The following is a 27,699-nucleotide window of genomic DNA, read 5'->3' on the forward strand; positions in this document are numbered from 1 at the left end:
TCCACAAGTGCCATTGCATACGTCCCCCAAATGGCACCGGCCATGGCAAGGGCTGGTGGAAATCAGAAGACGTTCGACAGCCACAGTGCGTGGGCGGGTGGGAGGTCGCCGCTGGGTTGTCCACCCGTCATGCTTAAAGCCGTATGTGCATCCCCGAGTGTTGATTCATCCCCAGTGTCTATGCGGTCCGGGTCTGGTGTGTCTGACAGGCCGGGGCAGTTAGCCGAAGTAATCGGACGCCGACTAGGGTGTTGTTCCACCCGCAGTTCACAAGTCCGCGATGTTGGGGAAACCCCAAAGGCCTGCCACATACAAGGGGCCACCATAAGAGGACCTGTCAGCCTCTCGAGTGAAGGCCTTCGATGGCCTTAATCCCCCCGGGCTTGAGTGCAAGCCCTTATTGGCCGGAGGACAGAAACCTGCCTGGAGAGGACTGACATCAAGAACTCAGTCGAAGTGTTGACATTCCGGTGACGGATCGCCAGAAATGTTTTGTTGTGTTAAATTCCCATCTATTGTTCGAGAATGTCCCCGGGTTGTTGTGACGGTCGGTTATGTTCACGTCACATGCATTATGCAATGTTTTTATTGTTGGGTTTTTTGGTGTTTTGTTGTTCTTCTTCTGAGTAGGATTCTTTTTTTCTCTCCTCCTGCTCTTCGGTCCTAACATATTGCATTGTATGTTCGTTAGTTATTGTGTTATGCAGATGGTTCTGCCTCAGAGATGTTGTATTGGAATTGTGGTAGCCGGGGCGGCTATGTTTTTAAGAGAGGGGGGGGGGGGTGATGTAAGGACAGTACGGCTCCTCGTGGCAGTGGTTACTAATTGACACGACGGGCACTGACAGGATCACGTAAGGACAGCACGGGACCTAAGTGGTCGTAAATAACAATTGAGACAGGGACAGACTGGCCCAGATGAGGTGAGTGTTCGGGACAAGGGGCGTGGCCGGGTCGAGGAGTGGATAAAAGCCGGTGTGGAACAGAGCTCTGGGCTGCTGTGGGGGAAACAATAAACTGTCATCGCCATTGTCTTGGAGTGGGTCGTCTTCATCATCTTGGATCGGGCACCTTGTAGTCTTACAAGGTGAGAGTTAATGTCTCCGTGACTACTACGCGTCTGCTCCTGTGTAGCCAGCCAACTACATGGGGAGCGTCGCTTAGTCACAGAAGTTACCCAGCGGTAGTCAACCCCCCTTTCTCCTGCCCAGTTGTGTAATAGCTGCCTTTAGTTATGGTGTGCCTAAGTGCCCTTATACCACCTTTAAATAATACTAAATTATCATACCAATGCTCGTTCCCAGGAGGCAGTCATCAAGCTGCAATAAAATACATTAAATATGAAATAAGATACTGTTTTAGCACCCCTTCTGGGTGGCGATTCTCTTTAATAGATTCCTTCCAACCCATGTGCATTTTACGCAAAGTGAGCAGTTTTCCGTCTTTATTCAACAGCCGTTTTTGCCATATGGTTGTCATTCTGCAATTACTAAGTATCCAATACAGCATTGTCAACTGCACAATTGTTGCTTTTTAGCACCTTTATTCACGAGTAGATGAGACAGCCCATTACATGCAGACATTTGTGTAGCTTTATCAGCTTAATCCATACACTGACAAAATAAAGTATGTAGTAGACAGCACTGTTTCAACAAACTGACATTCATTAATACTGCTTTGTAAAATGTAACAGCGATGTTTTGGGGAAATTGCCCTTTGAAAGAGGGTAAATTGGCTTACATTTCTGGACAACTTTGTGGTGAGCAGAATGGAAAATGTTAAGTTGACTTGTTTCGCATATACTGTACGCTTTTCATGAATCGGGCGCAAACCAATGTCAATCTTACCCCATGCTCTGAAGGGCATGTTCCCAAATTGTCAACCTATTACATGTCCCAAGGTATTACCATGAAAAAGTATTCAGCTGCACGCCACTATGAACGGTCCACAATTGGTTTGTGTTCTACAATCCTGCTACTCAGAAAAATGCGGTTTCTTGCTGTTATGAAAACCACGTGCACTTGCAAAGTCCATTCCCTCTGAAAAAACGTTGTACAATTTCAAAAATGTATATTTGCCTCGACTACGCAGTGCAATGAAGCAGGGCCGCACAGGGTACAACACAAAAGCATTTATTGCCTTTAATGTAAAGTGATACATACATTTTAACAATCTAAATGCTAGTAGTAAAATAGAGAAATCACTAAACGTGCCAGGCGGCCATTTAGCTATTGAGAAATCTTTACTGAATGTTTTTTGGTACAAAATTTTACATTTTAATTTACACAAGGAGCGGGTGTATTATATACAGACAAGAGTTCAAGAATGAAAACGATTGCAGCCGTTACCATGCGCGTTTATCCCTTCAGCCAATAATGCTTACCGTCCACTGCCTTCACTGCAGGGAAACTAAGGCGATGTACAGAGCTCCACTACATTTAAACACCGAGCAGGATTACGATTCTCATGTCTTTATTAAGTATATAAATAAATATTTGCAATTTTCAATATCAAGTATTTAGAGGGCTAAGCCTGGAGAAATATTCACCACAAGCCAAGAAAATTGTTAATATGCACTTCATAACAAAGCACAATAATGAAATGTAAACATTTTTTTTTTAAGTTTTATACTGTAGAGATTCCAACACCTGAGCTTCTTGTACCTCCACTTTATGCTGGTACTTCCAAGACTTTACATCTATGAAGTCTTTAGGAATGAAACTAAACTAAAATGAAATGCTAAAACGACATAAGACAGATAAGGAAATCTTCAAGAGACTTACCAACTCCGAAGATTTTCAAATGCAGTTTTTTTTTCTTTTTTCATAAAACTGTTACGCGCTTGCTATAAAAAAAACCCACGTTGAATCACAGTAAAACCGCTGGGGTTCCTCAGCGGCTAAAAGCAGACATGAACGTTGCAACAAAACTGTACAATTTTACCCTTTTTCTTTAACAGCAAAAAAGCAAAACGTCGACCTGCTCATGTTGTTCAGTGTATTTACTTAGGGAGAGGTGGAGGGGGCGGGGGAGGGTCGGCTGGCAGTGGCGGAAGTGGTGGTTTACTTGGAAGTGAGGACTGCCCTCTGTGGATCAGTGGATGGAATCCACGGGCCATGTTTTGGCTGTAATAGTTGGGGCTGAAGTCTTGCGTAAAACCCGACTGGCTGGTGTTGGTGGGCGTGTTCACACCCTGTGCACAAAGCAGCGACTCCAGCATATCACGGGTGGCCTTGTAGCTGTCGCCCTGCATGTGGGGCATCGGCTCGTCCAAGTCCAAACATGAGTCCGAATTGAGCCCATTTAATTCCTTCCCAGATCTTTTGGGCAGCTGCCCATAAGAAATTGAGGTGGTGGGTGGTGGGGGAGGCATTGGAAGATGCAGCAGCGACTGCACTGCAAAGGAGTGCTGCTTGGCAAAGGAGCTGCTGCTTTTGGAGGTCTGCTTGCTCATCTTCTGCGGGTTTCCATGAGATGTGGCGTTACTCTCGCGTGGTCGTTTACGTGACGATCCAGAACTCGAGCTGCCACTGCTACTCGTAGTACCTGGTTTGGCTTCTGGTGATAATACAAAGCCACCTTTGGAACCATCAGAGCTATGTTTCCCGTTACCACTGCTGTGCAAATGAGGGTACGAGTGCAAGTGTTTATGACTGTTTCCATGGTGGTGATGGTGGTGGGAGGCAGGATGGTGGTCTTTGTGCTTTTCTTTCAACATTGCCTGGCTCTGGTGTTTACCTTTGCTGATGCTGTCATCAGTGCCACTGTTATGTTCATGTGCCATTGGCATCTTGATTTTTACTTTAATCTCACGCCCATCTTTAGTATCATCCTGGTTTCCAGGTAGGCGCACTTTGATAGAACTTTTGTCCTGTTTTCCATGTTTGTCCACTTTCTCATTGCTCTGGTGGTGAGATTTGTGTTTATGTTTCTGCGACTGCTCACTGGGAGTACTCGTGCCACTACTCTGTTGCTGCTGGTGCATCTTTTCGCGTCTTTGAACTTCCAGAAGTATTTGAGCTTCAGAGGCATACTTTTCCTTGAGTTCAGCTTCCTGTCTTTCCAGCTTGCGCTTGTGCTCTGCCAGGACTACAGCATGCTTCTCCTGGTACTCCAGCAGACTAACCTTCTGATGAGGAACCTTATTTGCTGTGGCAGAAGGTACAGACCCTGTGGCAGTGCTAGGCTGGGGATCCCGGCTTGGCAATTTCTGGGATGAACGCTCTGTTTTTAAATACACTGGAACGTCAGAGTGCATAGGATTGTCAGAATGTTTGGCTTGCATTTCCACTTTGATGGGTACCGAGTCATGGGTCTTCTGTTGAAGGTCATGAGACTTCTGCAGTTGGTAGGACTTCAAAGGAGCCATGACCTGACCAGGCGGCGCAAAAGGAACCGACTGCACAGGAACCATCGGCACACTTATAGGCTGTGGCACGGAGGTGGATGCAGATTTCACTTCAGAAGGTGCGGCGAGGTCTGCAGCATCAAAGTGGAATGCAAGACTATCCAGGCTGTGGCAATGTGCATCGTTTGTTGGTTGCCCTTCCACTTTCAGTTTCTTAATTGCTTGATTCTGATATGCCTGCAAGAGAACACAGTCAAGTTATTTTACACACACAAAAGGTATGATTCTGGAGGCAGTTGGCCAGTATGAGGATTGGGAAATTGCAGAGGTACTGGGGAATGAAGGATGTGAGTGAAGCTTCGCTTAAGTATAAGTAATTTGAGAAATGTTTCATGAGTTTAGCAAATGCAATATTGAAGAGTGTTGTTAAAGTCAAGATTAATTCATTAGGTGATGCGACAACTTATTTACATGTAAAGAAAATAATTAGGAATCCCATTCACTAATGGCTAATGGAGGAAGAGCCTTTCTAATAATGGCAAATGTCTGGCATATTGTAAAAAAATGAAGCAATTACTATATTAAATTTACATGTAAACAACATGAAACCATTGATTAAATATTTAAAATAACACTCAAAGCATTAATCTAGCGTAATGAGTTGCCATAACCATGTGGAAGAGGTGGATACATCAAGACAGTAGTAATCAAATGATACATTACCTAAACTATTGTGATGTTTTTAGAAAATACAAATGCATCATCTCATAGTCAATGCATTTATATTAATCTACTGTAGACCGAGATGTCCACGGGCACTTGTTCGACAAATACATCAGTCTACCATTTGGTGTTATTATATGAGCAGTAGTTATTTTTGGACATTTTATGAATTTAAAAACAATTACAATTGACGTAATTATGCAAAGCATACTTAGATCTTGACTTAAAGCTTTCGTGACTCCAGGAATTCATATTCTTTGGGTCTTTCAGTAAAGTCACAAAGATAGGTTCAAAGAAAACAACGTGACTTTACCGAAAGACCCAAAGAAAACAAAGCAAACGTATCATTGACATAGCATTCTGGCCAGTATTACTTTGCCCTTAAATAAAAATTTCAAACACCATTTTTCGCATACTCAAATTCCAATTTACAGGTGTCCCACTTTGAGAGGTTTTCCTGTACAAAAAGCAGCAGTTGGCATGGAATCGTGCAGTCCTGTACTTGCCTAAAAGCTGCATGGGAGAGTGGGCAGTGCAGTGCCATACTATAAACCATCCCATCCAATGGAAACCACCTCTTGTTTGCATTTGTGGGCTATCACTGTCACTTATCGAAAAAGTTATCAGCGCTTAAATTAAAACTCTATGTTTTTCAGTGACACGCATACGAAGTTGTTATTACACAGCAACAAAAAAATACTAGCCAGTTTATAAGAATAGGTTTTCCCCTGTCTGGCAATAAAACAGGTGTTAAGATGTTAAAACACCAAACTGAAACCTTTTGCAAGGAGTCATGTCTGTGATTGAGACTAGGCTCTAAAGAAAGCTGTCGCTTGTGTGGACCAATCAGTTTCTAAGACAATGCATATACTGTCAGATGTTTTTGGTTTGTATTTTCACCGCAAGTATATGTGGTTAAAGGTTTCAGCTTGGTGTTTAACATCTTAACACCTGTTTTATTGCTCGAAAGGGGAAAACCTAGTGTTATATTTTGATACTGGCAAAGGATGTCCCATAATACTAGCCAGTTTGCAAAAAAATAAGGCTTTTCACATGATTGTTAATGTATAAATGGGAAATGGTAGGTGGGTACTGTTGTATCAGTGTGGTCTACTTTCAAGTTAAAGGAATGTTTTCAATCGCGGACCAATATTGACAAACGCAAATGCAGGTTTCCCTCGATTTATGCAGGTTCAGTTGTGTGAACTCGTGTATATGCAGCTAATCTATTTTTACCCAAAATTCACTATGCGGTTTTAATTCAGTCATATGCGACTATGCGGTCGAACGTGGGACAAACATTGTGTTCTTAATGCACTACTCGACAAGGCAGCCGTCTAGTGCGGTTTTGCTTTGTGCGCCATTTTTGGAAATACATCTACCGCATGCAGGGAAACCTGTACTACAAATGAAATCTACAAAAAAATTCACATTAACCCAAAGTAGTCCAGTTTTATTAGATTATATAATATTTTGGCTCTGTATTGTTTATTATTGACTAAATGGAAACGTAAGCTGAAACTGTGGACTGCAACAATGAATTTTTTATTAACCCAAAAGGAAGAATTTATAACCTATTTTGAATAATCGGGTGTCTAATCACAAAAAATCCACGAGTTAAATTAACCAAAAGCATCATACAAAATGACTTACCTTCCAGTTTCTTATCCTTTTTAGCCTATTTGGGGTTTTCTCAAGAATCTGAAGAAATTCATGTGTTAATGCTGAAAAAGCAAAAATACAGTTAGACATTAAACAAAAAAACTCCAATATAATGCCTAAATGTCATATTCTTTGGATGTCATTGCGAAGAGCAGTACAATGAAGAATGATGCATGTGAATTTAATGTTTACCCAAATAGAATTCTTTCAATTCCAATTCGTACAAAAATATCGATTTAGAATCAGGCACATGTGGTGGATTCCTTACCATCCAGAAGGTTCATGCTGACACCATTATCAACATATTCCCACCATGGTTTTCCATCACTCGAGACCGGAATCTCCCAGTTGGACCACTTACAGGCCAAGTGGATACAAACGCAGGCTACCACTGTGGGCTTGTGCTGCAAGCAAAATGTGGTGAGGTGTAGGCTGCACAGCCGTAGACGCAGGATGGAGAGGACCCCGGAGACAGTAGGTCCAGAAGCCGGCAATTGGCAGGTTCAGGTTTGTTAAGTGGTCATTGCCATGGGGACAGAGAAAGGAGCCATGACTTTCACATCTACATCAGTTTAACAGTGGCCAATGGCAGTGCATATAAAAAAATGTATAATGTACATAATTTGAAAATTGAAACATTTCATATAATATAAAATATGCATGCACATTCACAAAATGCAATCAAATTTACGCATTTTAATTATGTATTAAATTAGTTGATAATGAAAGCAAACATTTTAAAAAGATAAATATTATCAAGATATAAGCAAAAAAGCAATAAAGAAAAAAATGGGATGCTCATACTTACCAGGGTAACTCTCACTCCTAGCTTAGACTAGCGCTCAGAACGATAGGCTACCAGTTTACACCGATATGCACGCAGTACTGGCAACCGTACAGACAGCAACACTACACTTCTCTAGTGCATACAACCCCCTGTGCCGATGGTGCCCTGGTACATTACACCGCACTACAATAGGGGGCCAACGCCATGGGGTATGGCGGGCCTAGCCCTAGAGCGAGACAGGGCAGTGGCAACGGTAGGGGGTTCTGCATTAGGGGAAGCTTTAGTGCGCCTTAACAGTGCAACGTATGGGTGTGGGTAACCACCTGTTGGTAGCCATGAAATACGAGGTCTGGGCCAGATCCTTACTCGCTGAAAAAATAAAAGCAGAAAACGTATTATGACCAAATAACGGAGGCAAATATATATTTATCTTTAGTGTTTCAATGTAGATTTGGAAGATAATTACTTGTAACTTAGAATACATGCTTTGCGTATTAATGTTCTGCACATGAGTGTGGTTCTTACCCCGTACTAACTGTGTGCATTTCACAACATAAGTATGAGGGTGATCTATTGTTATTTCAAAACCTGCAAAATGAAAGAGAGCACATATTAATTTCATAGGTATATAATCTGAAAGCTCTATAAATCAAAACATACCTCTTCAATTTTTTTAATGCAAATGTATCTTTCAAACGAATGAGCCATTCCACGGTGATTCAGGAAAGACCACAGACCAAAGAAAGAATTATTATAGGCTCTGTCTTGAAACTGAAAACCAATGGAGAGGTTTACAGCCTTGAATCAGGGCCGTTTTGAGGTCAATGTTGTAACAAATTCTCAATTCCTGGGTAATTTAAGTGGAAACTTTGTTTTGAATAGAAAATATGAACAGTTCCAATGTCAGCTTCAACATACCCAATGTCTGAAGCATCACATGTTCATTCATCACCAAGTCTTGGGCTTGCTGAAGGTAAGCCTGACGAAACAGGAAAGAAATTCTCCTGCGTAAGTTTTTTTACGATTGAGTATTTACCCAGAATTTCACCTTGCACACAAAAGACGTCCGAGTGCATATTGGCTCAACAGTCACAGTACATTGAAAACATATTTCATTCCTCGCGTGCATCCAACATATGTACAAATTAGCCGAATAGAGAATGGAAAGGTGCAAAACCTCTGGGATGAGATAGAATACAGAAAAATGTATCATTTAGTCTCACTTACATCACTCTTTGTATCCAGCGGAGCTTCCTGTGGGTTAAGGCACGCGTGTGCCACTTTAATAACATGTTCCAGCTTCCGTGGTTGCTCTTCTACTTTAGCAGCAAGGAACAAAGCAGCTGGAGAAATTGCCTTCAGGAAGAGATAGAATAACTTTTGAGTGGAATGCTTTTAACCTTAAGAAACACCAACAGAGCCTGGGCCCAGCGTGCAGTGTTACACATTCCACGTGTACAGCGCGTAATAATTGTAGACTGCAAATGTAAGTGATGTCAGAATTTCTTCAAATTCGAAGTATACACGTAAAACTTACATTTCTGTGGAACTTTGAGAAGGTCTGCAGCATATAAAACCTGTGCATATATACGATAGCTGTGTTTATCGTCAGCTGAGAACTGCGCCGAGTTCAAAAAATGAATCAAATGAAACCAAGGGTCAAGGAAAGAACACGCACAAAACCACAACACACACAAGCGACAGAAATCAACACTTACATTTACGAGCAAATCCCCCAACGACCCCGAGCCGGCGGCAAAATGGACACTGGCGGTGGAGGAAGCGGTACCCCTCGCCCCCCGGGTTCACACGACTGCAGCAACGCACGCGGCGTGGAGGTTACCCCCAAGGTTGCAAGCATTCGCACCCTCACGGGGAGAATGAATAAACGCGTAGAGGAGAATGAAGGCTCGCAGAGAGGACGCGACGCGCCGAGCCGGCGTGGAGGGCGAGGACAACATGGCGGCGACAAAGGAGAGCCGCGCCCGGGCCTCGCCGCGCTCGGCTTCAGCCTCCCCTCACAGATACCCCCCCCTCACAAGTCGCGCCATTGCAACGAACCCTGCTCTCTAACGCAACTAAACACCGCCACAATAAGCACATTCATTCCCACCGAGCTCGAGGTTAACGCGAGTAACCAACGTTACGTAACAATGCCTCCCCTCCCGCGAAAGCCTGCGCGACAAGGCCGCACGGCCCGGTGACGCAGCCGCCCCCCGCCCCCCGCGCCCGTCTGGTAAGGATACACGTTGAGCCTCTGTCCCATGTCCTGGATGAGGTTGGCCGCCTGTTGGCGGTAGGACAACTCCTTGTCCACCTCGATGCCGCATCTGCGCGACGGCGTGGCCTCGAGCTGCTCCCTGCTGAAGAACCACTTGGCCGGGGGAGGAGGAGGCGGCGCCGCCGCCATCGCCGGAGCAGCGCGCGCGCGGGCAGAGACGGCGGAAACGCGCGACGTCACGTCCGGCGGAAGTGGCAGCGGCTGTGACGTCACGCGGGACTGGTTTGGGTGACGTCACGGGGGGGGGGCGGTGGCACGCGGACGGGCGGGCCGCGCTGCGATTCGACTCCGACAGTCCGCCCTGGAGGCGCTCGACGAGAATGTTGACGAATCGCGGATGAATGCGATTTTAATTTCATTTATTAGGTATATCCCTGTGAGCAATTCGGCTCTTGAATCGGGTGCAACCGCAACAAACAAAAACAAGAAACATCTTAAAGTTACTACGCGCAACAGAAAACATACAGGAAAACCTGCAGTCTTCCAGAAAAAAGCACCGTATATCAAACATCCCAGCGGGATACAAGTCAAACAATATCAACCATAAGACAATTTAGATTAAAGTTATCAGTCTAACTCTGTACTACAACAAACAAATATGGCTAAACCAAAATAAAGCTATAAAAACAATGTAACAGTGATCATAGGAACTGTGATGTGCGATGAGCCACAGATGCCCATTCGGGACACGGGGTCAGAACGTTAGAATTACGAACAACACACAAACGCGATAGGAGTGCAAAGTGTAGGAAAGGTAAACAAATTACTTTAAAAAAAATACAAATAAAACTAAACAATTTTTATCTTCCCAGGTCGGGCTCACTTTTGTACAAACAGGGTTGTTTTGTCCATTCGTACTGTTCTTTGACAATTATATTATTCGACATGTTTATTTTTATCTTGGCTTTCGTGACTGCAGGAATTCATATTCTTTGGGTCTTTCGGTAAAGTCACGTACATAGAAAAAATAAGAATAACAATAAAACATGAAATTAAAGTGAATAAAAAATATAAATATCACGACGTTTCGATCGTAAAGTTGCTGAAGCAGGCTGTTTTAAAGGTTGAAACAGCTTGCATCAGCAGCTTTCCCCCATGTTTTCTCCTGATTATGATTGCTTGTGTTGCGATCGAAACGTCGTGATATTTGTATTATTTTGTATTCACTTTACACATTTTTATTTTTTCTATCTACGTGACTTCACCGAAAGACCCAAAGAATGTTTATTTTGCTTTGTTGCACGCATGATCCCACGGGAGATCCGTGGTGCGTAAGTTCAGCAACAACAAACACGTCAATGTTGCAAGGAAACGCGTATTTTGCACAATGAATGACGTGTTTGACCGTCGTACAACAAAAACACGCTGTCAAAATGTGAAAGTTAAATATTAAAAATGTAGTGGTGCATAAAAGCTCTACATGTAATGAGATAAACACGTAATGGGAAATATTAAATCGCGGCTGTAGGAACTATATTGATTATAGTTATATATGCATATATTTTTATATTTAACAATATTTTCACCAAAGGTCAATTCCCACGCCAAGGTTGTTTCACAATCGACTTCCAGCTGGGGAGGGAGGGGCAATGGGGGGGAGGGGAAATGGGGCGGGGGCGCGTGACTCCAGTGACGTCACCGCTGATTTATTTCGCATGGCTGCCGATGTAGACGCAGAACAACAACCACAGTCTCACATTCGGGTAGTGAAGCCAGACAACCGCGCGTCAGGAGTAGCGGAGTGTATCGCCGTGATGTCTCCTTCGTATTTGTGGATCGGGCGTTGCGTCGGTTATATGTTGTACGGTCTGCTCTGGATGACCACAGTGGCACACTGGGAGGGTTTTTAATCTTCCATATTTTGTGCATCAGGTATCCGCATCTGCTGCTGCCGTGCTTTGTGCGGTGGATGCGATTTAGGATGGGCCATGAGCAGCTTCGTGGAAGGTCAAACCCTGGTATCTTGTGCGTTGGCTCTTTCACAACAACAGCATCGTGCCAAATGTTATTTTTTCAGGGGTGAGGACGAGGCTCTTACGTAACCGTTAGTGACGTCATTGACGCCGCGATGTGATTGGCTCGCGGCTTTTTAAATGGGGGGGCGGTGGCAGGCGGTGAGGGAGCGAGGGGGGGCAGTGTCATGGCGGCCGGCGCCTTTGTGCCGTTGGCGCATTCACGGGCGCGCGAATTTTTACCGCAAAAGAAAAACGAAAACCTCACGAAACACCTTGGTCTGCACTAAAACGAAGTAAAGCGATCGCTCGTCGGAATTGCGTCTCGCATTGTATCGCCGGTAAGTGATTGGTGGTGGTTGTGGTGGCGACGGCGGCGCTGTTGTTTAACGTTCGCCTCGCCCACGGCGACTGGGGGCTGGGCGGGGGAGGGCGTTGCCGTTACGTCACTTCCGTTGTTGTCGAGCCGGCGGCCATGTTGGGTGGGGGCTGCAAGGAGGCTGTGTCAGTCGAGAGTGAAGGGGTTTGTGCACGTGTGTGTGAGTGAGATCGCTGATTAGTCAGGGTTGTCACGTACGCAAAGACGCGGCAATTCGTTTCCACTTCAGCACACCGGAGTGTTGGCGAGTCAAACCCACAACGTTTACGTAGCGAGTTACCGTGACGTCTTGAGGGCGATCACAACAACAGCAGCCAAGCCTCGTCAGGCGATTCGCCACGAATGTGGCGGCAATCGGCTAAGAGCTCTTGTGGGTTCAAGTCCCCGGTTGCTTAACGTTCATCCTGGGAATTGTTTCGACGTTTGCAATTTTTAAGTTGTGCATCCGTTTTAAAAACGTGTGAGTATGCGAATCGAACGTTCGCAACGCAGCCCGATTGTGCAAACCTCAACATTGAAGTGGTTTTTGTTGAGGTGCGATTCTTTAATTCTAAACGTTGCATTTCTATTAATAGTTGCATAAGCGGTCGGATGCTGTTGTGGTTGAGCGCGCGTGATTCAATCGAGAAGTCGCCATTTTCAACGCTTGATTCGAAATGATCCCCGTCATAGGAATGTGGAAATGCCACCACCGGTTGATCTAGCAATTTAAGACGAGGGACAATTTAATTTATGTAAGAACTCGGCGTATTTGCCTTGGAATGGGAAAAAAACTAAGGTGACGTTTCGGTAAATGGCCCGTCGAACGACAAATGTTAAGTTCTAACATAAAATTATACAACTAAATTGTCCCTCTGTTCTAACGAAGATGGGGCGGTGCTCGTTTAGGTTGTGCTTTGGAGAAGGGCCATAGTCCGAAACGTCGCCAATTGTATCTTTAAATTGAAGGCAATGGTATTGACGAATGTGACTTGTGTCATCGCATTAGGAGCGCTGTAAAGAGCAGAACTGAAAATTGACACATCGTCTCGAAGAAGCACTAAACGTGCTTAGGGGTAGGATTTATGGCTAATGAGAGTTATTAGTTGGGATAGGGTTGGAATTATTGGCTACTCCGCTCGTTACTTCGTGTTTGGGTCGGTGAGAAGCATCGCACTGGAGGCTGGTTTGCTAATTGTTTCTGGTGAGGAGTCGGGGTAGAGACGAGGGAGAAGGTGAGAGTGCAACAGATCGCAAACAAGAAGACTGCTGTTTTTGCCAGGATTTTTCTGTTGCGTGTAGTCACTTTAAGATGTTTCTTGTTCATGTTTTTGTTGCGGTTGCTCCCGAGTCAAGAGTCGCATTGCTCACAGGGTTATACCTAATAAATGAAACTTAAATAAATAAAACTGAAAACAAGAGTGGCTTTGGCATGGAAGAAGAGAGAAAAAACACATCGAAGAAAGGCGACGAACGTGGAAGGAACGGTCCAGATGCAGTCCTAGAAAGAGGTGGTTCCAGCTGGTGAACGAGGATAATGAACAGGAATGAGTGTACTCAGGAGGATGATTCCACACGAGTGGCAAAAATCCAAGGGAAATAATTTTGTTCGACAGGAAGAGGGGATCAGAGGGCTCATAGTGTTTGGATGGTGCATTCCTGCAAACTGATTGCCGCCCGCACTTCTTCCCCATTGTAATGGATGCTCTGTTTTTTTACCGCTTGCCTTTCCCAGCGCAATGAATCGCATTCGCATCAACGTGCTGGCAACGTCGGGCCGCGGGCGCGCCGCGAGCCTGAACCGTGTGCCCGAGCCGCAGAGCTGCGCGCACACGAGCCGGCCGTGCAGCCTGGCTCGCCTCGACGGCTACGAATACTGCCTGAAGCACATCCTGGACGACCGCGCCGCGCCGTACCGCCAGTGCTGCTACGTGTCGGCACGCAACAGCAAGCGGTGCCCCAATGCCGCACCCCGCAACGAGCGCAAGGACAGGTGTGTGGTAGAGGGCCGTGGGTGGCAGTGGCGTGATACGTCGGCCGCGGTGGATGGCACGGCGATTGCGTGGTTGTGGTGCATGTGTGGTGGCTGGTGTATATTTCAGAATAATTTATACTGGAAGAATGCGGTGAGCTATAAAGCTCTCTTTCACAGATGTCCAGTAGAGGCAGGTCAGAGTGTCGTGCATGGAATGTGGTGATTTTGGTGTTGGTTGTGAGGACTGGTGTGTGACAGCAATCGCAGGTTGGCAGTCGCGTGGGCGTAAGGTTGCGGTGGTGTGCTTGTCCACCCTTTTTCACCAGTGGGATCACCAAAGACTAGTCTCTTGTGTAGTGATCTAAAGTATTTGGTTAGATTTGAAGTTTTCGTGACTGTAGGAATCCATACTCTTTGGTTCTTTCGGTAAAGTCACATAGGTACAAAATAAATTAAATCACGACGTTTCGGGCGCAACACAAGTGCCTGTCATCAGGTGGAAACAACCACAGCAATAAACAATTGCTGAAGTGGGCAAAAAAAAAGTCGTGATTTAATTTATTTTGTACCTACGTGACTTTACCGAAATAACCAAAGAGTATGAGTAAGGTTTTTTTGTTGATTATTAAAGTTAAACGTTAAGAGATATGACCATCCATACAGCAATTCATGTGTATTTTGAAAACGTGCAGTCGTGGGATTCATTTGTTTTTTTATTCGACGGCTGAACGTTTCTACAGCTCCTCCCTCTGCGCCGAGCATGCACGGAAGGCCAGCAAAGCTGCACGACAGCAGATGAGGAAGCAAAGCAGTGGCATCACCACAGAAAGCATCCTGGCAGATCTGGGAAGCTACATGCTGGAGGACGGACGGGCCAGAACCACAAAGCACAGCGACGCTTCCAGACTACTGGGTGAGTGCTCGCCACCTGGAAGCGGCGGTTACACCTGTCGGAGCGGGATGTTTTACGGAAGCGTGATTTTTGCCGATAAAATGAGCGACAATCGCGTCTCTGCCTACAGACGACAGCTGCAGTGAAAGTGAGGGGGAGCGGATGCAGCTGGACCATAATTGGCGCGGGGACCCGGACAGCGAGGCTGAGAGTGTGGACAGTGACCAGGAGGATCCACTCAAGTTAATATGATTTCCTGTTTGCAGACACTTTATGGATTTATTTACAATACAAGTTGTTTGCTTCCTTAAGTAAATATACGACTGGCACAGATAGCCTTTTCCTCTGTCCAGTCCTCTGAACTGATTGTACAGCACATTAGTGTGAAATGTGTGGACACATCTGTGTTTGAGGCATGACATACTATAACATCTGTAAGGTTATGAATTTCCTTTTTATGATATCGTGTATAGTATATTAAAATTTGGTCTATATATTTGTACAACCAAAATGTATCGCCTTGCCAATTAGCCATAAAATGGGTGATGGAGTCACTGGAACATTCCCCAACACGTATCTGGCCCTTGATGATTTTTTATACCATTTGTTAGTGTGTTACAAAAAATGCCACACTGGGAAAAAAAAGGTTGCATGTCACTGTTGCAGGCACGCGGAGGTATACACAGCGGAGGAGGTGGCCCTGATCACACGAGAGAAGCTGATTCGTCTGCAGTCTCTGTACATCGACCAATTCAAGCGCATGCAGCATCTTCTGAAGGAGAAGCGCCGTAGATACCTGCATTGCCGACGCAGTGAGGATGATCCCACCAGTAAGCTGTTGCTCATTTTTGACTTTGAAACTTGTAGAATAACGTGTTTTAAATTGTATTAAACTAAAGCATGGCGTGTATGTGATGATGAGAACAGCAGGCATTGCGGTGGGAGTGGAGGGCATCCAAGAGCAGGAGGATCTCCGCCGTCTCAGGGCAATGAAGCGCTATCGTCGCCGATTTGGGGTGGAAGCCCTCCTGCACCGACAGCTAAAGGACCGCAGGACCATCCTCTCGGACCCACACACATTGCCGCAGGTCAGCCTTCCCCGTATGGGTGTAATGTAGCCGCGTGGACTATGTGCATTTCTTTCCAAGTGATTCCACGTAATCCACTATGTTTTTTGTTCTGATCCCAGCTGCCATCCCATCGTGGTGCACAACGCTGCATGGGAACTGTGGACGGAGTTCGCTGCAGCAACCGGATTCTGCCACTTTCCAAGCACTGCGCAGCGCGTATCCTTTTCCAATTCATCGAGGAAAATATTAGCGTGTGAATGCTGTTTCCCGTGTGAGCTATTGGCCGTGTTGCTTTCCAGTTGCAATTGTTAGCACAATGATTTTCGTGAATTTTGCATCCTGTCCTGCCACACGTTTGCCCTGACATGAATGTGCCCAGACATCTGCCAAGACAGCGCTCAGCTTCTCTTCCGAATGTGCCCTGGAGTGGAGGGGGCGCCATGCAATCGGCCGGTGCCAGTCAGCCTGTCAGACAACCCCCACTGCCCGCTACACACGCCTCTACCCCCCTCTGTTTCGGAGCAGTCCTTGGAACTGAGCGAGGTGTGACGCTCTAGCCAGTGAACCTGCATCTGGGTGTTGTGTTTGAGCAGTGCCTGTTCTTTTTAGTTTTGCATGGTGATCCAAATCTTGTGATAATGGTACGTTAAAAGTGACCATATAATGGATTAATTAATCCATGAATATGATTCCCCTTGCAATATATGCATTGAACTGAGGACTTAAACATTTGCATTATGCTAACTACTGCACCACAGCTGCACAATACGTTGAGTGAGGGTCTGATCTATGTTTAAGTTTAAACCAGTGAATCCCAACCTTTCTGAACTGGTTGACCACTGCCAACCCTCAAACCCCATGGACCACCGTATATCCATAACAAATTCTAAATTAAAACTACACAAAGCATTGTCAATATTAACTCAAACCATACAATCAATTGACATTGTTAATTGACTAAATAATTGTGCAATGGGCAATGAAAATATAGTGTTCTGTGAATAATATCTGCAAGAGTCCTGTGAACCACCTGTAGCTCACAGAACACAGGTTGGGAACCACTGGTCTAAGTGATGGTCAGTACTCCTGTATTACGATGTATTCACACAAATCGTGTATTTCAGGACTGCTCCAAACACATTGATGTTGTCGGAGAGGATCCAGCACAGTCAAGTCAACTGCAAGGGGTATGTCGATTACAGCAATTTACAACAGCTGATCTCGACTTTGTTCATCTTGCATGTTTTGAGACATTCCCGTATGTTGCTAAAGAATAAATAAATGTGCTTATATTTGATAGTATTGTACGTAACCTCCTACATTACCATGCAAGCTCCGCCGAGAGTTTGTCACGTTGGTGTGATTATTATAGCCATTTGGTTTTGGGTCTCCACGCAGGTGGAAGGTGGCAGCATGGAGTGGAGCGGTGAACAGAAGGATGGGGCGGGGAACACCGCCGTGTGCCCATCGCATGGCAAAGAGCCTCACGTCAGCCCCTCGCCCACAGTGAGCTCGCTCAATTGAGTGCCTTCTTGGGGCAGCGACGTGGCCTTGCGGTGGTGCGTTCATCACTTGTTGCGGAGGCTCATGGCTCGATTCCAGCAGTATTGCGGGTGCATTCACCCTAACATGACATTTAATCTGCTTCACAGTGTATTCTAAAGATCCTATGTTGTAATTTGCAAGAGTAGGCCATTTTGTGCGGCCATCACGGTCAACATTTGAAAACAAATTCCCTACAATTTCTTATTTGGAATCTGTATAGAAATTATTCCCTACTGTGAAAATGTGGAAAAGACCCTTCTGAAAGTGTCATGAGACTCTTTGAGGCTTTTTCAGGAAAACAAGCACCTGACGTACCAGTCACTGCAATGATAACTTGCTACTTGAACTGTTTATAAAGTGTAACATTTGCTGCCAGAGCCAGGCGGTAGCGGGAAGCTTTTTTTTTACAGCACATGTAACCAGCTACCACCACACTTAAAATGCATCTGTGGTGAGAGATACAATAGTATGTGATACTCTGTACATGTGTGTAGAGCATGTCTTGTACTGACAAATAATAAATGCGATTTTGAAAATCTTTGGTTTCAAGTGGCATGTTTATATTTTTTAAGCGCTTACATTTTTAAAGGTTTTTTTACTAAAATTTGTATAGGGAACTGCATTTCCCTTGGCGTTTACATTTTTGAACGTAACATTTGCTTTCAACAATCGACGTTGGCTCATTATGCACTTAGCAAAAAAATCAACAATACATTTTCCTACGTGTTTTACAAATTAAGTGCTACAAATAGAACAATAAGTACTTCAATTAGTTGACACTGGGTTGCGTTGCCTTTGAAATATCACTTTTTTACCAGGCTAGGCTTGACTGGAGGCCCCTGCAGGAATGCTTTGCAGCCTGGGTACTGTGTGTTCAGCCAAAACGAGCACCGTCCACACCCAGGAATTCCAGGGCATTTGTAGACAAGAGCTTGTCCTAGAAAAAGACATGAAGGCCAGGATGACAACACGATGTCTGCTTGGTGGCAGCTCACACTATAGTAGCAGGCATATGGAACATGACCCATACCTTGAGCTGTGGGGAAAACTCTTCCATGGTTTCAATCAACCTCCCTGGCTCCAGATCGCCTAATGGAAAAGGGTAGTCGGTTCCCAGCATCACGCGGTCCTGTGAAAGGCATGAATGTATTCAAGTTATTTTAGTGCAAATGTTATATCTCAAGCTAAGCCGGCTGGAGCCAGATTAGCGCTTGGATGGGTGACCACTAAGCGCACACCAGATTTCCATGTGTAGTGCAGAAAAATCTATTGTGCGATTCCATGCTCCCCATCTTCAACCCGCACTGACCAGCGTGGTGAGGTATGGTCAAACAACCCCGGCGTCTAGCAGTGTGGTGGGGCCTTTATGCAGCTGTGGATTCATTAAGGGCTGCTGTACATTACAATGTTGGGCGCTACGAACTAATATTCCAGGTGAGGTCCCCTCCTCGCCAGCCCCGAGCACCTGCCCCAGGACGTCCACGAGGAGACGGAGCGCGTGGGGGTCGTGGACCAGTGAGTCCGTGTAGAAGCGGCCTGCGTAGCGGCGTGGCGGGTGTGGATTGTCCACGGCACACAGGTCTGGCCGCACGTCAAAGCCATGCTGGATCCTGCCCAGCGTGAAGGGGAACGAGCCACCTGGTAGGAAAAACCCTGGGTGTGTCCTGGAGAAACTTGATAACGAAAGTTTTAAGTCTAAGCCTAGATATGTAATTTGGGATGGTTCAAAAGTTGTTTTTGTTTGGTATGAAATTACATCACTTCCATGCCTTTTGCACTAAAAATGTGTTTCATCTGGCTTTGGATAACGCCAAGTTTGTTAGCACACGGCCATGTTCAAATATTAGACTGCATATGATCTGAGAATTTGAATAAAGATCTTAATTTTAAATCCTATCCCTAAACTAAACTTTATTCTACAACCTATGGCACACTTCCCCCTGTAGCATCTGGTAGGTGTGTGTGTGTGACCAGATTCGTATAATTTCATGAACACCAGGCACACGTTTAGGGTGCATCTAACTTTCTAGAATGTAAAATCCAGGGAATATGGTAATCTATTAAGATGAGCCAAGCAACTCAACAATTCACTTTCTGACACTGCCATCCCCTGGTCACCTCAGCCCAGCAAGTCTGGGAGGTTACCACGTGTTTGTGTTATACAACCCCCCCCACCCCCCCCTAAGTGCTCGGACAAAGATGCACGCCACCTCTACTGGTCGGATTTTAATGCGTGTTGGCACAGTGATTATTGCACTGCGCTCCAAAACATGGCAACCCGAGTTCAATTACCAGCCATGGCTAAAATCAATGGCAAACATTTGAATGAGGACTGGGCTGCCTGTAGGTCGACTCGATCTAAATTAATAGCTGGTCCAGTGTGTAAATATCAGCAGTGGGTAGACGAAGGCAGCTGGGTGTTGTGTTAAAAATACCGCCCCCTCGTGCCATGTCAGCCTTTAACAGGTGCTCGCTAATGGCACTGGCCCTAGCAGTTTGAAAAAAGCTATATGTGGGATAATTGTCTTTGTATGTCGATAGTTTACATGCGGACCAATTTAACTTGCACACATTCACCCACTCACCTCCATGTGCAAAGCAGACCTTAAGCCTGGGGAACCTCTCAAAGACTCCGCCAAATATCATGGAGCAAATTGCAGTCGTAGTCTCGGCTGGCATCCCTGGACCAACACACGTACACATATAGCCCGTTGTCAAGCTACTCACACAGACTCGCATAGCTCGGTGAATATCTCAAACGCTGCCGGTAAATGATTGAAGCTGGCAGTGACGTTACCGTGTGGTCTATGGTTTGAGTTTGGGGGCAAATGTCACACTGGGTGCGATTCTTATTTTCCTATTTGGGCCTGCCGTAGGGTAGAATGCTTCCGTGGGGTGGCAGGAGGTGAAGGGCGTTGACTAACCCACGAGCCAGGGCAGCCAGTACTTGGCCATGCGTCCTGTGGTGTCCATGTCCCAGGGGTGGATGAACAGGGCACAGCCGAGCTCCTCCGCCTCCTGAATCCCGACGGCATAGTGGCGTGAATGAGTGTCAAGAAGAGCGCACACAGCGACCTGCTCGGCAGTCCACACCGCACTCGTGTATGAACTGCAGACTTGCGTGGGGCCACAAGAGTGGGAGTTGACCAATGGAGTGAACACAGACAGTGCTCCAGATGGAGTGGGTGGATAATAAGTTTTGACCGTTACCCATGTGTCACCAATTCTCACTGTCTTCTCCCCACATCTCACCACCATGTGGTCCTTTAAATTAGTTTAAAATATGTACACGATATAGATATTTAAAGTGATGAGGAATTTGCCAAATGTAATTTCTGCAAACATCTACTGAAAGTTTAAACGTGGTAAATGTGGAGCGATGGGAAGTACGAAATCTGGTGTTTGAGCGTCTCTCATCTGCGGTCTCTGAGGGAAACTCGGTACGCTGTGGTGCGTGCACCTGCGACGCGAGGCAACGCCAGGGAGCCGGCGTCTCACCGCGAAGACGGCCCTTAGCTCGGGGTCGTCCAGGTTGCAGGCGTTGATGTGCGAGCCGATCTGCACCCCCGGGAAGCCGAGCTCCAGAGTGCAGCGGCGCAGCTCCTGCACAGCCAGCGCGGCCGACTGCACCGCACAGACACCGCGGCATCTCACGCCACACCATCACGCGGCACCGCACGGCACCGCACGGCACCGCACAGCAAGACAGCATACAATAGCACACCATACAGCACAACACAATCCAGCACAGTACACAGCACTACAGCATACAGTGCTGCACCATACAGCACAACACATAAGCATGCAGCACACCATAGGGCACCGTACCATACAGCACACTGCAACACACCACAACATATAGCACCTGACTACAGCACAGAACCCCAACAAGCGATACAGCAACAAACCCACCCAGCACTACGCTGTTCAACACCACTCGGCAGCATACCACCCTACAACATACGACACCACGCAGCGCAATATCCTAGCAACGCACCAAGGCATGCAGCAAAACACCCCAGTAACACCACCTCATAGGGGACCCCATAACCACCCCACACCACTGAGCGCGGTGCTCCACAGCTGAGCGGAATGAGCGAGCGAGCGAGCGGTTCAAGCGAACCTGCATAGGCAGAGTGCCGAGCCCGACGAAGCGGCGCGGGAAGCGGCCCACCACGCCCGCCAGGTCGTCGTTGAGGAGCCGGCACAGGTCGTGTGCGTCCTGCGGCCGGGCCTGCCGGGGGAAGAACCCCTTTAGGGGGCACGTGGGGGGCGATCCGAACCCACTCACTCGCCGCAAGGTGGAAAGGGAGTCAGCGACGAGGCATCGTGTCTTTGAAATATTGTCGCCTCCTCTACTATAGATATTGGGGTGAAACGAATCGCTCCCCATCAGACAAAACTCGTACCAAGCACACGTGGGGATGACCCAAATCTTAACACCGCCAGGTGCAAGGTGTCCGAAGCGAGTCCTGCTGTTGACATGCCACTACTTCCCCTGCAGATTCTCGAAGTTGTGCTGCTGTGTAGCAGCCCTCCGATGTGTTGTTGGGCTGTGCTGCGAATTGTTAGGCAACAATGTGCGACGTTTTGCTCCACATGCCGGGAGAACTTCATTAAATGAACAGAAGCTCATCGTGCTGAACACGCAGTATCACCCAAACAGTATCAGACAACGGCCCAAGGCAACGGATATCACATAACTACCTCTTGAGAACAATTCCAGAGACCACTGCTGCACACAGTCGAGGGCAACGCTTTCCCACCCGCTCTGCGACTGAGCGCGATGAGTTGTGAGTTGTGTTCGTCGCCGTGCTGTTGCTCGACGTCACTGTTCGCTCACTCACCCAGTAGTTGAACATGACGGGCACGGTGGAGAGCGCCTGCACCGTCACCCCTGCCCACGACGCACACGCCACGCACATCGCGAGTAGTTACGTATTGAAATCTTTTGGTGCCATTCTCAGACAAAACGTGATGCACTGAGTAATACGCTGAGTTCACAATGGAAATTCATTGATCGCATGACGTGGCAATGCTGACAGAACGATCGGAATGCAATTGGTGGAACAGAGCAATGCATTCTTGTAAAACGTTGTGACACCTAACTGGTGACAACCTCTGTGCACAATTAATTTGTGACACGCAAGCTTTGATGATGTCGCCGGGTGTGGCATCACGCGTCGCACCCTGCTGGTCCATCTCCCGGATACGCACGGCCGGGTCCCAACAGTTCTCCTGGATCACGCGAAACACCTTCCCATCCTTGACCATCTTGGCTTCACCCTGCGGCACAAGGCTCTATCAGTCAGCTGAGCAGAGCTCACATCTGCTGTGCAGACTTGGCATGTAAACCTTCACCACCACTACCACCTGCAGTGATTGATGAACATACACATGTAAAGTGAGTTCTTCGAAATCTCCTTTCCACCAACCGTGTCCCTTGGTCCCCGCTCTCGCTCCGGTCTCTTTCCTGCAAAATTTCTCAAAGTCCTCGGCCTATCCCATGCTTTTGACTGGACACCCGTCAAAAAGAGCTTCACAGCTCATCGGATTCCACCAGTGTTAATAAAGATTCCGATTTCTCCCACCTGGCTGTGTCCCAATAGTGGTTCATTAATTACTTAGGGAAGGTGTCCTTATGTGACCATGACATTATTCAAATATATTCTTACACGATGCTTACACATTAAGGTAAACAGACGATAAGAGACATGCGTAGATAGAGGTGCTTAAGTGACTTGCTCTCTGCTGCTAGATGACCTTTTATCTCCCATGTCTCCCTGCCCTGACCCCCACACTCCGCTTCTATCCTGTTTATTGTTTGTTAATATTATTTTAGTTGTAAATAGTGTCGCTGTTTATGCAAATACATCTCACAATCGCCGAGGAACCACAGATAAGTGGGAAGGTAGTCAGGCAGTGTGCCAGCACAAAAATGCCCCAACCTCTGGAGTCCTCTATATATTACGATATTTTCAGCCAATTAACGAGTGTTAATATATGTGGGACAAAACCGGAGCACCTGTTTGTTTGTAATTTTATTTTCTGAGCAAGATGTCTTGATATATGATGACATTTAGAGGCAACATAGTGCATATAAATGATTCCCCGCGCTGTATATATGTTTATTCTACACAGACAAGACGAAACAAGAATACACACAAATTCTACGTACATAATGTACTCAAATAACATACACGTAAACATGTTACACGTATCTCCTTTCTTGGCGTACGAGCTGTTTAAGATTGTTTTAGGCTCACCAGGACACATGCATATCGTGCACAGCAACGAGATCAACGAGATGTTGATCATCGGCATTAGCTACATTAAGAGTTGGGGAAAGTTGCTATAGTTAGCGCCTATTAAGGGCGGCAGGGTAAACGAGTGGGTGGGTGGTCAACACTCTTATCTTATCAGTGCTGGTGTTTACAGAACGTACCTGGTACTCGTTTGAGGCTGAGTCGACATAGGGGAGGCCCAGGACCGGTTCAAATATTCGCTCCTGTTTGTTAGCGATCGAAAATCGAACTACCCCTCCCCACTAATCCATGCAAGTACATGCACGTACATGCAGTGCAAGTCTCTGTCACAGGGCGAGGTGCTGTACGAGGCAAACTCACCTTGGAGTGATGCTCCAGGTGCACCCAGCCTCCATAGCCGTACCTCTGCAGGGACACAGCGACGATGAGGGCAAGAACATCGACTTCGCTCTCTCGACGCGGGAGCCAGCACGTATCCCACTCCCCATAACACACTGTCGAGCAGCGGACGGGATCTACCTGAGCTGTAGGCGTGGCTACCTGAGTAATGGGAGGGGCTACCTGAGTAATGGGCGGGGCTACCTGAGTCGTGGGAGGGGCTACCTGAGTAATGGGCGGGGCTACCCGAGTCGTGGGCGGGGCTACTAGGGCAGTAGGCAGAGCCTATGAGCAATGGGCTGGGTCAATTGGGGTCAATTGGATAGGCCACTTCCAGACTCCAGTGTACAGGGCTAGCGAGGGGGCGTGGTTATATAAAGTGGGCGGGGTGAGGGAGGGACTACCATCTCACAAGAAATGTGGATGTCGATGTATTATTAATGAGCAGATAGAGAAGGCCCATCACCTGTCACCCCCTTGTCAGTGCCCCACCTTGTTACAGACCAATTCACACCTTATTGGTTACCCCGTGGCCCTTAAAAATCTCAACGTTCATCCTACAAAGTCCCATCACAAGGGAGAAACACAAACAAATAGACACAAATTATGTTACTAAACAAAAAGTTGTATGTATTTTGATAATTGGTGCCAATGATACGACTGATCATGCTACTGTCTGTGATCTTGCATATTGATGCTGCTGCTTGCTTGATACGTGGATGCACACATTTGTGTTGATGTTCTAGCCCGTATAGAAACGGCTGTACGTCGTATGGACCTGAAAACTCAAGTTCTCTGTACAAGAATACGGGGTAAACCGTATGGGTTGACAGCGATCTTATGCGAGCAGTGGTCTTCAGAATGACCTCTCAACAATCATGCACGAGGAAGATCTTGTGTATGGCTCGGGAACACTGCATAGAGAAATTAGAATTGAACATTGTTTTCAAGGAAATGTTATTCAATCGTCAAGAGCTTGTTTCCTATCGAGTATGTTTCAGATGTCAAGCCACATCGCCTATTTCAGTATGTTTGCATTTTATATTTGTACTGTAATGGGAAAAAATGTCGAAGCCCTTTACAATGACATGACCTTTACTTTGGCTGCAACCCAGGCATGATAAACTAACACATATGACGCAATATGATGTGTCCGTCGTGTGCTGTCAGCACGTAGTCTATAGGCGGGGATCAACTTTCCTCACTGAATATGTTCCGGTCGTGATGAGTATACTGGATGTGGTGTGTCGGGTGGGGGATGATTATTATACGAGTCGCCAACCCGGACAAATCTGGCTGCAATTAATCCCTATCGACAAGCAACTCGTGTCTGCGAGCAGCCTAGACTGTGAATTTGGTACGGCATTTGACTGGAAACATGACCACGCGTTAATAAAAAATGTTTGCTGAAAGCAGACATCGTGCAGATTTACACATCGTGCAGATTCCGCGGTGGTTACCGCACCGGGCAAAGTGCACTGCAGGCCTGGCAGACGTCGGTCATGAACCCTGCGTGCTCAGAACACAGTCCTCTCGGTAGCTTTATAAAATAAGTAGCCCCACCGATCAACTCTACTCCCACCTTGGTGTGCACATTATGTTATGGTTATAACACACAATTGTCAATGTGTAATACGCGCTGATCCAAGTTACGTTTGATTGGAACTACATCGTACCGGCAGTGTGTCCGATATGAATCGACCACGTTTTGTGTGAGCGTTATGTATGAATGCACAGTTGGTGTCGTGTTGGTGACAGAAGCAATTATATTACACGTCATTTCTGGTACTGCATTTAGAATTCAGCACAGTACACAATATATACCTGCGTTAAGTCCGGCCACTCCCGAGGAAGAATGTGGCTGTGAACATCGATCTTCATTTTCCACGTTAAGTTGATAACTATGCGTGGATTATAGCAACAACGACGACGACTGTGATAATGACAGCAGCAGCAGCAGCAACAACAACAACAAGAGTGACCAGCACCCACCCCACAAGTCCACCCGTGGCACGCTTGTGCTTGGTGTGTGCTGTGGTGTTTTGGCACAGGGAGAGGGCTGCGTGGGTGTTTCTGGGGCTTGTCTCGAGCAGCCAATGAAAAGACCCACTCCGCTTGAACGCCCAGCCATTGATCACGACTTTGCCCTAGGAAAACAAAGCAGTGGGACTCGCTTGAACGGACGTTGTGCTTGCTTTGATCTTTCGGTAAAGTCACGTAGATATAAAACAAAATTAATTAAATATAAAACAAAATTAATTAAATTAAATCACGACGTTTCGGGCGCAACACAAACGTCCGTCATCAGGTGGGACAACCACAGCAGGAAACAACTTCTGAAGTGTGATTTAATTTAATTTATTTTTGTTTTATACCGACGTGACTTTACCGAAAAAACCAAAGAATATGCAGTCACGAAAACTTCAAATCTAGATTTCTTTGATCTGTTCACGTTCTCGTGATGCAATATACGTCGAGGCTGCTGAACACGAGGCGATGTCACCGCGCCATCTCCTGAGACGCGTTCCATTCTATACGATTTGTCTTTTACGAGGTAATAAAGAAGGCCCATTGAGTTATATAGCTCCTTTTCAGAAGCCACCTGGCCACAAATGATATCCCAATGAAGTGGCTTATCGTGTGGACATTCCTCGCAGCCAAATGCTCTGAACGCACGTTTCTAAATCAATAGGCTACTAGTTGACACGTCACACACATAGACAATAATACAGGCACGGTCCCCACGTCATAGCCTTTAACAGTTGGGGAAAAGTGTTTTTTTGCGAACACCTATAACGCCATACAAGCCAAGAGAGGTCTTTTGTGGTCAACACTTTACCCGGCCGCCTTTTTCTCCCCAATTCTGATAGTTAGACACCGCAGCTGCTACTTCGTTTAAGGCTGAGTCGACCTATAAGATGCACTACCGTTTTTCCTGGTGTTAAAAGCAAAGATTACACTCGACTATTTCAAGCAAAAGTAAATGCAAGCCGAACTCTGTTCTGTCTCCACATTAAAGTGAAAGCGTGTTTATGTCGAATCGGAAAACTGGCTTCCCAGACCAACGTTATGTAGCTGCATTCGTTTAAAATATAGAATTCTTGCAAATTCGTAAAAAGCACTCCGATGTTTGCGAATTATTTGGATGATGCTGGCAGCGGTGCAAAAGTACAGGGGCCGTCCATAAATGACGTCACGCGATTTTGGACGATTTCTGACCCCCCCTTCGTCACACGACGTCACAAAAAGTCAGACCCCCCCTCAAATATGACATCACAAAGCTCTGCCTCCCCCCCCCCAAAAAACATGCTTCAAATCGCTTTAAACTATTGTGATTGTAGTGCGTATTTAATGTGGCGCTGCACTCTGATGTTGTAGGAGAAAACATTTATTAAAAAAAAGACTATTTTATTAAGTAGAACGTGTTGTCTATATTTATTTAAAGTTGTGCATTTTGATGTG

At 46.2% G+C, this 27,699-nt stretch overlaps 3 protein-coding genes across 6 annotated transcripts; 1 reads left to right on the plus strand and 2 right to left on the minus strand.

Moving 5' to 3' along the window:
• Positions 1–2,223: 2,223 nt before the first annotated feature.
• Positions 2,224–9,993, minus strand: CCNT2 (cyclin T2). 2 transcript variants are annotated; one of them, XM_078866661.1, is made up of 9 exons: positions 9,767–9,991; positions 9,058–9,139; positions 8,748–8,876; positions 8,439–8,499; positions 8,046–8,108; positions 7,844–7,889; positions 7,002–7,165; positions 6,725–6,795; positions 2,224–4,585 (listed from the first exon to the last, which is right to left on the minus strand). In XM_078866661.1, exons 1-9 carry the CDS (start codon positions 9,928–9,930, stop codon positions 3,002–3,004), a joined length of 2,364 nt encoding a protein of 787 aa, XP_078722787.1. In that variant the 5' UTR covers positions 9,931–9,991; the 3' UTR covers positions 2,224–3,001. The 2 variants fall into 2 exon arrangements, with proteins under 2 accessions (XP_078722787.1, XP_078722786.1); XM_078866660.1 differs by having other exon boundaries at positions 7,844–8,108; positions 9,767–9,993.
• A 1,916-nt stretch (positions 9,994–11,909) lies between these two features.
• On the plus strand, positions 11,910–18,131 carry KANSL2 (KAT8 regulatory NSL complex subunit 2). Of its 2 annotated transcripts, XM_078866663.1 has the most exons (10): positions 11,910–12,094; positions 13,847–14,104; positions 14,827–14,999; positions 15,109–15,220; positions 15,645–15,808; positions 15,906–16,066; positions 16,168–16,264; positions 16,428–16,591; positions 17,173–17,235; positions 17,447–18,131. In XM_078866663.1, exons 2-10 carry the CDS (start codon positions 13,851–13,853, stop codon positions 17,570–17,572), a joined length of 1,314 nt encoding a protein of 437 aa, XP_078722789.1. In that variant the 5' UTR covers positions 11,910–12,094; positions 13,847–13,850; the 3' UTR covers positions 17,573–18,131. The 2 variants fall into 2 exon arrangements, with proteins under 2 accessions (XP_078722789.1, XP_078722788.1); XM_078866662.1 differs by lacking the exon at positions 11,910–12,094 and having other exon boundaries at positions 15,645–15,790.
• A 21-nt stretch (positions 18,132–18,152) lies between these two features.
• On the minus strand, positions 18,153–26,214 carry ACMSD (aminocarboxymuconate semialdehyde decarboxylase). 2 transcript variants are annotated; one of them, XM_078866664.1, is made up of 11 exons: positions 26,062–26,214; positions 24,220–24,264; positions 22,783–22,879; positions 22,441–22,490; positions 21,717–21,827; positions 21,092–21,217; positions 20,518–20,611; positions 20,179–20,274; positions 19,059–19,231; positions 18,624–18,722; positions 18,153–18,530 (listed from the first exon to the last, which is right to left on the minus strand). In XM_078866664.1, exons 1-11 carry the CDS (start codon positions 26,116–26,118, stop codon positions 18,468–18,470), a joined length of 1,011 nt encoding a protein of 336 aa, XP_078722790.1. In that variant the 5' UTR covers positions 26,119–26,214; the 3' UTR covers positions 18,153–18,467. The 2 variants fall into 2 exon arrangements, with proteins under 2 accessions (XP_078722790.1, XP_078722791.1); XM_078866665.1 differs by lacking the exon at positions 20,179–20,274.
• Between the last annotated feature and the right edge of the window lie 1,485 nt (positions 26,215–27,699).

Source organism: Lampetra fluviatilis, chromosome 2 (genome assembly GCF_964198595.1).
Source record: "Lampetra fluviatilis chromosome 2, kcLamFluv1.1, whole genome shotgun sequence".
NCBI lineage: Eukaryota > Metazoa > Chordata > Hyperoartia > Petromyzontiformes > Petromyzontidae > Lampetra > Lampetra fluviatilis.